Here is an 11,914-nt window from a genome sequence, read left to right as displayed (position 1 = left end):
TATAATATATGTATAATATATATAGAATTCATTGTAAATTTATTGATACTATATGGTACATTCCACATACATGAATGCAAAATTACAAAAGCTACCCCCAATTTCACTGGATTTTTATGTGAATTTAAAGAACATATTAAGACTCTCAAACTTAAAATCACAAAAAAAAGTATCAATCGATTAATGATTTAACTGACTGATAAAAAAAAGTAATAAAACTCTCAAATTGTAGAGTGAACTCTTTAAAGAAGAATAACATGGTTTTTTTTAAATAATAATTTTATGTTAATGAAGTTTATTTATCCCAATTCAGTTTTATTATTGTTATTTATTTGTTTATTTAAATTCATATTCTTGTTTTTTTGTATACCATTATGTTGAGCACATGTCTGTACAGTTTGTATATTTGAATGTTTTCTCAATAAAGGTTGGGGGAAAAAAGAATCCAGTGGGGCCCCCATCACCAACATGAGGAAAAATAAAGTCCTTATTAACTGCAAACACAACAGTGATCACAACAAGAAAACATACTGAAATGTTCAGCCTGAGGTATCACTCCCTCCCTCTCCCTGCTACTAAACCTCTCTAAAAGCTTGCAGGTCCTTGATATGTAAATGTTTAGCCATCCCCACCTTTCCAAACACACAGAACAAATTTACAAGCTATATTTTCCTCGCTGAAAATCTTTTGGGCTTTCAAACAAAGTGGCACTCCCCCCTACAAAATCCTCTCTTGGTAGCTATTGGTTTCAGTTCAGGAATTTCAACACATGCCCCAGCAGACCACAATTGACAAAGCTCAGTCAGTCTTATGAAATGCCTGTAGGGTGTAAGTGAAGTCTATAGACGCACAGCAGACAGATGCTAAAAGTGAAAGAATTTAAAAAGTGCAGATATACAATTAGATATGCTGGCAGGTTCAGGTACCACATATATAAATGCTTTGCAATTATAGACAGGATCTGTGTGAACACTGGGCAAACTGCCAGCATGTCTAGTAAATATGTAACAAAAGAGACTGTTTGTTGATATAGACCAAACAGCAATAAACCTGTACTGAACCGTGTTTGCTGCAGTTTTATGATGTTTTACTTCACCCTCCATATGGCACAGTGGGAGATACACACACACATACACACACACACACAGACATATCGTAAGAGTACACACATACACTATAAACAGACTGGCATTATCACATACCTGCATTTGCTCAGATCTGTGATGATTACCTTTCCAAGAACTGCCCTCATCTGCTGTGGGACTGCCAGATCTCTGGAAAGGAACAGCATGTAGTTATGAAAATCATCAATGCCCGACTGAGCAAACATAGAAACCCCCAGAGATTCACATCTACAGACTTCAAATCTGGTGTATGGTAAGTGAAAGATATGGTTAAGCACTAACACATTATGCAGGTGAAAACCCCCATAGCACAAGCTGCAATTTCAATGCTACAGATTATATTGTACAGGAGGAAAAGGTGCTTAATGCAGTGCACATAGCATATGTGATTTTCCCAATTCCCTGCTCCTTCTATACTGTTGCCACTCACAATCCAGTCTCTCTATGCTTTCAATTCAAAAATCCAATAAGGTTCTTATTGATCAGTGTACCACTTGTGCTAAATGTAATATTATCCCAGTAATGTTTAGTTTTTTCAATGTTACTCTAATAAAACATGGATTTAGACAGCTAAATCAATAAGCTAAGTAAAAACTTTTTTTATCCTTTGATGAAACTTTCCTTCACTGCTACCAGCCTACCTGCAATGAGGTAGAGGAGTGAGCTCGAGATAGATAGCCACTGCCACTGTAGTGCCATTCTCTCTCAGTGTCCCCTGTATCTTCCCACTCTCTGGAGGGATGTTTGCTCAAGGAGTGGCTGAAATTGCACAAACAGGTCATCAGTGTGTCAAATTTATCCAATCTTTTTCTTTTTTGTTGTTGTATTTATGCCTTTATTTGATAGTGAGCAGTGAAAAGGCAGGGGAAATAAGAGATGGGTATGACCTGCAACAAAAGTCCCTGGCTGGAATCAAACCAGGGACGTTGCAATTATGTGGCATGTGCAGTAACCATTTGGGCTACTGGGGCACTTAATCCAATCTGATGGTGAAGAAGCAAATCCAGCTACAGGATGGCTTAAAAATGTATCTCCCAGAGTTTGTGACATACAGTATGAAATACCATGAAAATGTCACAACAAAATGCTCAGTTAAATAAACATGCTATATCTTTTATTAAATGGGTTAGGGTTAGGGTTTGCCCACACCAGTCCTTCCATTCTTTGTGTAATATAGAGTCTAACCTGGCTGGTTTAAAGAGTTCCTGCCTCCGAGAGGGCTGGTGATTCTGAGGCCGTTCCATGTGGCCCGGTCCATCTCTCTGATAGACCCTTTTGACCTTCGGCAGATCGGCCATCATGGCGTACTCCTCCCTGTTCCGTCCTGTGGACCCCACTGACAGTTGGCCTGACTCTGAGGACTCCATGGAGCTCTGGGAGGAGGTGTGCCTCCGCATTTGAATTTGGGGTGAAGGTGAAGGAGAAGGGCTCCGTATGCGGTGGGGGGGCCTCTTGTCATTTGGGGAGGTGCAGCGATCTTCAAGGCCACGTCTACCAATCCCAGATCTGATGCTGTCGGGGCTCCTGGGTGTTTCCAAGGTGACGAAAGCTGTTCTGCTGCCATTTGTGGTCTGTCTAGAGGGTGAAGTGGCACGAGACAACGAGGAGCTGCGGAGGGAATAAGTCGATTCCCGCCAGGAGCGTGGTGAGTGATTGGAGTCAGATTTTGAGTCATTGTGAGTGTTTTTTCTCTGAAAGGAACGGCTGGAGTCTCCATTAGTGGCATTTCTGAAGACTGAGTAGCCTGGCGGGTCACTGCTTTTTCTAGAGGGGGAAGAGTTGCGGCTGTTGTTATTCTTGCTGTTTAGGGAGCTACCAACTTCTGTTTTCCGTAAGCGTTGATCAGGAGCATTATAGCTTTTCCTTGAAGGCAATAAATTGTGGCTGTCTCGACTCCTGACAGAGTTGCTTACCTCAGACTTGCGCAGCAGAGACTGCGTAGGAGCTTCATAGCTTCTCCTTGTAGGGGAGGAATTACGACTCTCACGACTTCGGCCATTTAACGAACCACTGGTGTCTGCTTTTCTAAGTTGATACTGACTAGGGGATTCATAGCCCCTCCTTCCAGGAGAGGAACAACGGCTGTCTCGACCTCGACTGCTACCTGCAGTGCTTGATTCAGTCTTACGGAGTATGGATTGACTTGGTGTGTCATAACTTCTTCTGGTTGGAGACATGGTGGGGTTTTCATGTTCTTGATCATTTAGTCCATTTCTAGCTGTTGGGTTACGCAGCAGAGCCTGGCTTTCAATATCATAGCCTTCTCTTATGGGGGAGCCACAGCGTCCATGGTGACTTCGTCCATTCAGAGATATAATTGATTCAGATTTACGAAGGAGGGATTGGCTAGACGAACTGTAATTTCTCCTTGGCGGTGAGGAACTGTGACTGTCATGCAGACTGTCAGAAGTTCTCCTAGATGGAGAGGAAGTACGACTGTTGCGTCCATGCCCATGTGATAAACTGCTGGTGATTTCACTTTTGCGGAGAGACATTTGGCCTGCAGGGTTATAGTCCCTCCTTGAGGGAGATGAGCTTCTGCTGTCATGACCCCGACCACTTATAGACGCACTTACTTCTGTTTTTCGCAAGGCACTCCTAAAATCGGAAACCGTGCTGGATTGGGATTTGACTGAACCAGCAAATGATTTGAAGTTCCTTGGCAGAGTTCCTGATTCGACACGTCGTCCATGTGTGCCTAGCAAGGAGCTTCTTGGTCCTGGCTCCATCCCTTGAGACCATCCTCCACCATCAAAGTTATGCCTGCTGAGGGAAGTAGTGGACTCACTGCGTCTGAATGGTAAGTTTCCACGTGAGGGAGAAGAAGAGCGAGATTGAAGAGCTGAGGTTTGCCTCAAGGAATCAAAACGTCCTGATTGTTGGTAGGAAGAAGTGTGAGAAGAAGAATTTCCCCGACTGTATGAACTGCTGAAACCTTTTCGTCCAGTTGAGGCCAGCGACTCAGCTATCTTAAAAGGAGTAGGGCTCGGAGAGCGAGGACCAACTTGTGCTTCAACCTCAACCGCAATTTCATAAGGGTCAGGAGGAGGGATTTCCACAGCCAGGTCCTCATTTACCACCGGTATCTGTCTTTCAGAGGCCACACCAAGATTAGGGTTTCTGAAGGGGATTATATCTTTGGGCTCGATGTTTGTGTTGCTGAAGATGGGATGTCCTCTCTCAAAATGGCGGAAAGGGGCAGACGGGCTGTTATCACGGAGTGAACGGGCACCTGCTGCCCTCCCCAGGGAGAAGTAGCCACTTTCACGCTTCTCTCTGTCTTCTTTTAATCCTGGAAGAAAAAAAAGAGTCCAGCAGTGTGACAGAAATAGAAAGAAGGAGATGCAAACATAAAAGTTCAACTACTGAACAAGTACCAAAGGTTTCCTGACACAAACTGAGCTATATTGTATTACTGATAATTGCTCTGGGACACCTCAGCTAGTGACATGAAATCGTATTGCCAAGTAAAGAACACCTTTGGCTGTAACTAGATATGGATTGGTCAAGTGCAGTAAGTCATAGGTTTACCGAAGGCTCAGTCTAGTGGTGCATATGACTAATACTTAGAACTGCATATGTTCAAATAAAAGGATCAGGTGATGCTGTTACTTTGCTCCATCTCCATACTTTGGTTTTCACTAGTTACGGTGTAAAACCACTTTACTACATTTTAATTTGACACCCATATAAAATGCAACATATTTGCACAGTTTTAAAACCAGTTTGCGCATCTCTCCCAATGCCTTTTCATATCTGCCAAGGAACTGAAGAAACAATTAACAAAAATAACAATAAACAAGGTACCTGAGTGCCTACTGAAGCTGTCTCTGCTCCTAGCTTCGTCCATCCAGGCCCGAGGGTTGGGGCGGTGGGGCGGAGGGTCAAGCCGGGTCATGCTGAGTTTGGTTGAATGACGACGGATTGGCAGGTATTCGTCCTCTGCACTGACGGAGCCACTGAACTCTTGATAGTCACTCTGGTCCCGACAGCTTCGTGGAAGAGGAGATGGGAGAAGAATGATGAGAGTAGAGATGGAAAGGTGAGAGATTGAGAGTGTGGAGAGCAAGGGAGGGGGGAGCAATGTAAGAGGCAAAAAAGGAAGATTTCATAGAGAAACAGGAGCAGCATGGAAGCCTTGGGTCAAAGAACGTCGTGAGCAGAACTCAAAAATCAGAACTGACATTTCAAAAGGTTTTCTTCCTAAGCAAGGAGATGTGATCCAACACCTTACATGCTCTCCCCCTGAATCAATACCTCAATACCTCCAAGACACAGACTTCCAGCTGAAATACAAAATTAAGTAAACCAGTTTAGGTCAGTAAATGTAAGACATTTTATATCAGAGAATAAGATAAAGTCAAACAAATATCCCTGTCAGTGCTCCATCAATACATCCAGTATACTCCAGTGTAACCTAGTAATGTAGAATTCATTTGATATTATTTCCACGACTTGCTATGCTCATCTATAATATAGCCATGAGAGACTAGATTATTTGCCGGTGATGTAAAAACTAAAATTATACTTTTAAGTTCATGATGCCCCTTTTAAGTGCTCCTAAAAAAATGATCACCATCCAGTACCCCTACCTGTCAGTGCTGTCGTCGTCGTCGCCGTCACAGATATAAAGCTCACAATCTGGGCTCAGGATGCACAAAGAGCTCTCCTCATAACCCAGATAGCCTCCATTGACACCACAGTAGCTGCTCACCACAGACAAACCATCAGAATCCTCCTGATAGGATGACAAGGTAAGATACAGGCCAATCACAACGTCGCAGCAATCCAAGTGATGGTGGTACAGCTCAAAGAGGAAGAGGCACTGACGTCGCTCTTGACAATGATTGTATCTCCAAACAGAAGCAATGCTCACAAAAATGTCAATGTGACATGTCTGACTGATAATAGCTTTTACCCTAACAGGCGTGTAGGTTCACTGAAAATAAACAGTGGCTTTAAATCTGAGTAGGAATGCACATACATGACACTCCTAGATCTGTCTGTATGGCTCCATCTCTTTAAAGAGAGGGTTAGCTGAATAGTGTCTGTCCCCACTGCTACACACTCGTGTTCAGTCTGCTGTTCGATTAGGGTTACACCTCTGCAACTCGACCTGACTCGTGGCTTTCCTCATTAATATTTCAGCACTTTATTCTTGCCATAGACCCTCTTCCTTAAATAGTCTTAAAAAGATCTTGAAATGTGACTTAACTGTCAGTAAATGTCAGTAATTGGCGCTGATCTCTACAACCTCCAGGAAACTGTAGGTACGTTATTACACTGGAACTACAGTGATACAATTCAATATCTACTATATTCTGAAACATCTTACCGTCACAAGACAACTGCAGTCATGTCATGGAAACATAAATAGAATCAAGTAGAGTTGTCATAGTTTTAACACTGTATAGACACATCCTTTCTGTACGTTGCCACTCCGTCTCATATTACAAGTGTTTCCCAAGAGGGCAGTAAGTGATCCAGCTTCGTTAATTTATAATAGGAGCCACTGCTACCACCCTGCTCCTCGGCGTTACCTCTCATTCTCTGTCTCTGACCTTTTCTTAATTTACTCACAAGCAACAAAGACTCATACATGACCTCACTTACTGTGTTTACATGTTGACTGAATTAAATTAGGAGGAGCTTTGTGATTTCTTCACTCACCGACAGAAACACTGTCTTTTGTGTCAAGTGAAAAGTTCTTTTGAGGAAAATGCTTGGATTCTTTTAAATTCTAAATTGAATTATGAAATTTGGTGCATAATTTCTGATTTATGAGACAGATGAAGCATAGTACCTCATGTCTTCCTTTTGATTATAGCTTGACTAGTTAGAATCTAACCTCAGCGTCTCGCTGACTTTACCTGTGACCTCTAATGCTTCACATTCCTGTCTGTCTTCAGGTCTGACTAATCCCATCACTCAGCACATATTCTACTCTTGGTTTCTCATCAGCCTCACACTTCTCTTCTTCCTATCTCTACCCGGTTACCTAGCTGCCCTCTTCATCTTCCCTCAGTCTTCCTCTTCGGCTTCTCCTCTTTCTTACCTTGCTGCTGGTATCTCTTTCCTCTGCCTGGGATGGGATTGGTGTTAACAACACTCCTTTGCCCAGCCCAGTCCCAGTTCCAATCCCAGTTGTAGCCCCAGTTCCAGTCTCTGTTGTGGGTTTCTGCTGTGGCGTTACGTCGGTGCTCTCCCCTGCGCCAGTGTGGAGATGCCTCTGGCGCAGGCAGTCATGGCAGCGGGAGGGGTCGAAGATGTTGGGCTGGAACTTTGGGCAGATGGGCTCATCGCCGGAGAGGGGCATGGTGGCTCCGAAGGGGTTACCTGCCCGCTCATCGCATCCCACAGAGAAAACTGAGAGACCACAGCAGGGCAGCAAAGAGCATTATCAAAATGAAATATAAAACAAAAAGTAATATCACAGACAACACTTTTATATTAGGAAGACTGTTGTCCATCAGAAATTTGTCCCTATAGAAGTGTAGCAGCGTTATGTGCTGATGCAGACATGATCTCAGTAATTAAATATTTTCAAAAACTCGCAGCACATCTTCCACAACCAAGTGTGAGATGAAATAAGAAAAAGAAACACTTAGTTTTCTTACAATTAATAAAAAACAACTATTCATTATTGCATTGACTGTCACTGCATTACTGGAGACAGGTGTAAGCACATCAGCTCAGAATAAATGCTCAAGAGAATGTTTTATTTCATGGTTCATGCAAGATCTGCAAGATCAAGCGCAACTGTTAAGGCAGGTGATAACTAATCACACTAGAGGACAGTGAAACACAATTCAGTCACAGCATTGTCAAAGCTCCTAACAGAGAAGCATTACTACCAACCACAAGGCACATGCATTGTAACTTAGCAGCCTTTACAAGCCTCTGATGATTGAGGAAAGTAATTAAACCTATTAAGGCAGGTAGAAGTAGTACGGTGAAAATAGTAGACAATATTTGTGATGGCTTTAATCTGAAAATGATAAGAGAAATTCTGAGCATTACCTGACAAGAGAAGCTCCCGCTGTCAGCTCCACTTTGAATATGTCATTAAGAGTCTGAAGATAAACTGCCCACCAGACCCCCAACTGGCACATGCCTCTTCCCCATGCTCTCTAACCTCCCGAACAGCCAAACTCTCAAATCAATCCGATTGGCTGCTCTGACAATGAGTGAAACTGAAGCATCTATGACAGCCATGTTGGCTCTCAGTTAACACAGTGGAGACCCTGAAGCAAACACAGACCTTGAGCCAAAATGGAGCCAGTGGCCTGCCGGTTCCTCTATTGAGTGGTTGTATTAAATATCATGGGCTTTAGAAAGCGAAATGAAACGCTCATGCTAGTGACAGCTGGCACACGCTGGCTCAGGTTAACGTAAATAAATAAACACTGGTGAGGTGGGGGGTTTAACATACATTAAAACCATTGGCTCCCTAGTATAAGGTTCTTCACGTTAACAGTGGGTGAGGCACTCTCAGAGAAACAGTGGTTGGTTCTCCTTTAGGTCACACACAGGTAATCCTGAGCTATGAGGAAACACAGAGCTAAGGGTTGGTTTCCTGATGTTCTAGAGAGGATGTTGACAACAGCGTCAGGTTTCCTATTAAACAATAGTGTACAGAGAGACAAATTCCACACTGTCAGCACACTGACAGTATGACAAACTGTAACAAAGTCACTTATTAGCAAGATGAATTTTTAATTTAATCAAAAAATAAGTAAATACAGCACAATTTGTATACGTTTAAGAAATAACACTACAAAAACAGTTTTGTTTTGAAAAATGTACACATATTAGCACAGGATTTCAACAGGCAGGAACTGTGGAAATGTTGAGTCATGTCGTGATAGACAGTCCAACACGGAGCAGACATATCAGCTTGTGTTCATTTTACAAACTTTTCGGCATACACACATCCTGCTCAAACACAGGAGCATAAATACTCCAAAGTCCCATTTGTTCGCCGGTGTTCCCAGTTTGAACCCTCCATTATATTTTTACACACACTCTTTCAGTCCTGATGATGCACCTTCTTCCCGGTCTGTCGGCGTCTCTGCCTCTTGCTGGTCCTCCCCGCTCTCTTTTTACTCTCTGTGACACCAGGTCCCTTGTCTGTCGGACGGCCCCGTCCTCCTCGGCCTTCCTGCTTCCCTTTCCTCTTCCGCTGGCTGGTGTAAGTGTTAAGTGACGCAGTCAGGGAGCGGATCCTGCACAGTGGAGGAGAGGGAAAAACAATGCAGCTGGACTGAGACGGGTTGGAGGATAACAGGCAGACAAACTGAAGAAACATCTGAAGTCAGCTGTTAAGTCACTATATCAGACTGTGACTTGACTATAAAATGTCAAAAATAATGACAAATGTTTATCACAAGTTGCCAGACCCCAAAGTGATGTCTGTAACTTTATGAGAAGAAAAACAAGCCACTTGTATTGATGTTCATATTAAGAGACCTGCATGATGAACATCTTACTTTTTGTTGAGGATTGGATTCCCGGCTTTTCTTGGCATTGCATTTGTTTCCTCCTCCTCTTCTCCTCCATTTTCCTCATCTTTGCTCTCCCCATTGACCTTGAAGGCAAAGAAGGAATTAATTTTTATTATCACCATTAGCAGTATTATTCTACCTTCGGCTAAATAATATATGATAATAATAATAATAAAGTATCAATGAGCGACCATGTAGATCTATAAGCTGTACCACAGACATAATTTTGCTTCATCGAGAACGCACTTGTAGCCTCTTAAGATGAATAAACTGTTCACCTGATTTGATGCAGGTTTGAGCAGGTGAGCCCCTGTGAGGTCAAGATCACTAATGGTCGTCACAGTGACGGTGTGGTTTCGGTGATCATACTGTACAGACTCTTTTGTATCGGTTATCACATCTTCCAGATCATCTTCATCCTCCTCTGAGAGATGGGGTCAAATAAGGAAAAGAAAAACCCAGTAAGCACAGATTCTCAAGGATTACAAATCAGTAAAATAACCAGCAACAGACTTTTGCCTTTGACTCACCGAGAGCTTCTTTCCTCTCCTTCAGCATCTTCATATACTCCTTATGCCTCTGAAAGAAAATAAACCAATCTCACACAGTTCCAGTTTGTCAAACCAAAAGAGATTTGAACTCTCCGATCATTTCCTTTACACTTACCTCTTCTCGGACTCTGATCTGCTCATCCTTGATTTTCTTTCGAATTTCTGCCACTGCTGCTTTCCTCCTTTCCACTTTTCTCTTATGGAAACCAGTGAGATAATCCCTGACAGGAAAAAAGAAGGAAAGAAACCAGAGTTTGTTTACAGGTGTTGCCTTTTTAGTCAAGTCTGCAGGTTAATGTAGTATATGGGGTCTACTTAGTAAACAATAACAGCTACAACAAAAATAACAAACAAATAAACTAGGCTTGGAACACTTTGTTGTTTAGGTTTTAGTTTTTGTACATTGAAACTTGTCACTTACAATTCAAACTGACACTTTGGTCAGTGAAGGTTTCTTTTAAGATTTATGTAATACAATTCACAAATTGAATAAATGAAGACTATTAAAAGAATACGATGCTTCAGAGTTTAATATTGATCAATATGCAACCTACTAACGAGAGTGCAATAATTTCCTTTGGTTCAGGTGTCTTAAAAAAACAATGAGAAATTATTCTGTATTTTAAAATGTCTGCACTTGTGGATACAATATTTTGCCAAAACAATGAAAAAATACACTAGGTAGAAAGCTAATGCTAACCTGATACTGAAATAGGCTAGTTGATGCGAACTAATAGCTGAAGTATATAAAACAAATATTATCAGTAGTTAAACTTACTGTCTGTCTTTGTCGTCAAACATAACGATGCATTTATTTTCTCTTTTCTTGGATCCTGGCTTGAATTTACCCTTTTGGGACACATTATTGTGCTTTTTCTTGTTTTTCATGTTGTGCACGTGAGTTTACCACTACTTCCGGCTTCTCCAGTACGTTACTTCATTTGTGTCCGACTAGAAACACGCACATTAAATGCCTGAAAGGTTCCGCTCAACCCAAACGCGTAAAACCGCGTATTTTGTTGTTTCTGACAACTAAATATTCAGACTGTACGATGACTATCATCACATCTCACTGTACACCGTTTGTTTTAAGAGGTGCTGTTCTTTCTACTTACTTAAACTGCACGAGGGACATACTACACTTTTTTTTTTTTTTTTTTTAAAGTCATCTTAATCGTTAATATTAATACTGTAGCACTTTGAGTTTCACTATGAATGAAAACCGCGGTACAAATTAAATGTATATATTTTTTATTATTGCTCTTACATTATCTCTTGATACCATATTGTATTTGATATAAACTCGTTTGCTTGTTAGGCGATGAGAATGTTTATGATACCACCTCAACTGCGTTAACATGGTCTGTATCTCTGACAATCATTATATGATCTGTCTTCATTCCTTTACTCTTCTACTTTATTTATGTATTATTTTCTAATCTGGTTGGTACTTGTACTGTCCTGACTCTCTTGACACTTCTGTAATGATCAGCTGTTTTCTGCATCCAGCTCCCTCCAGTAAGTGGCAGAGACTCGTTATGTATCCTGGCATGTCACCTCTCTCTGTGAACTGCTGTCTCTTTTAGACTGAGGTGTCCAGTGTTGATCACCAGGCCACATCGAGAGTGTGTGAAAGAGGAAGACATCAAAAAAACTTCACACAGCCATCGTGAGCAGATTTACACTTGCATTCACACCCAGCCGACACCCACATTCAGATGAAACTTTAAATGTA

The 11,914-nt window shown here is 41.8% G+C and overlaps 2 protein-coding genes across 2 annotated transcripts; both read right to left on the bottom strand.

Moving 5' to 3' along the window:
- Positions 1 to 839: 839 nt before the first annotated feature.
- LOC137168354 (serine/arginine repetitive matrix protein 5) lies at positions 840 to 8,339 on the bottom strand. Its single transcript, XM_067570898.1, has 8 exons — positions 8,222 to 8,339; positions 7,180 to 7,490; positions 5,717 to 5,862; positions 4,932 to 5,116; positions 2,310 to 4,416; positions 1,766 to 1,883; positions 1,203 to 1,274; positions 840 to 863 (listed from the first exon to the last, which is right to left on the bottom strand). The coding sequence occupies exons 1-8, from the start codon at positions 8,337 to 8,339 to the stop codon at positions 840 to 842; spliced, it is 3,081 nt and encodes a 1,026-aa protein (XP_067426999.1).
- A 481-nt stretch (positions 8,340 to 8,820) lies between these two features.
- nol12 (nucleolar protein 12) lies at positions 8,821 to 11,122 on the bottom strand. The gene is made up of 6 exons (XM_067570556.1): positions 10,958 to 11,122; positions 10,295 to 10,400; positions 10,159 to 10,207; positions 9,907 to 10,052; positions 9,614 to 9,711; positions 8,821 to 9,349 (listed from the first exon to the last, which is right to left on the bottom strand). Exons 1-6 carry the CDS (start codon positions 11,065 to 11,067, stop codon positions 9,154 to 9,156), a joined length of 705 nt encoding a protein of 234 aa, XP_067426657.1. The 5' UTR covers positions 11,068 to 11,122; the 3' UTR covers positions 8,821 to 9,153.
- Between the last annotated feature and the right edge of the window lie 792 nt (positions 11,123 to 11,914).

The sequence above is a fragment of the Thunnus thynnus genome, chromosome 17 (assembly GCF_963924715.1).
Source record: "Thunnus thynnus chromosome 17, fThuThy2.1, whole genome shotgun sequence".
Lineage (NCBI taxonomy): Eukaryota > Metazoa > Chordata > Actinopteri > Scombriformes > Scombridae > Thunnus > Thunnus thynnus.
This window is presented reverse-complemented; position numbering and strand designations above follow the sequence as displayed.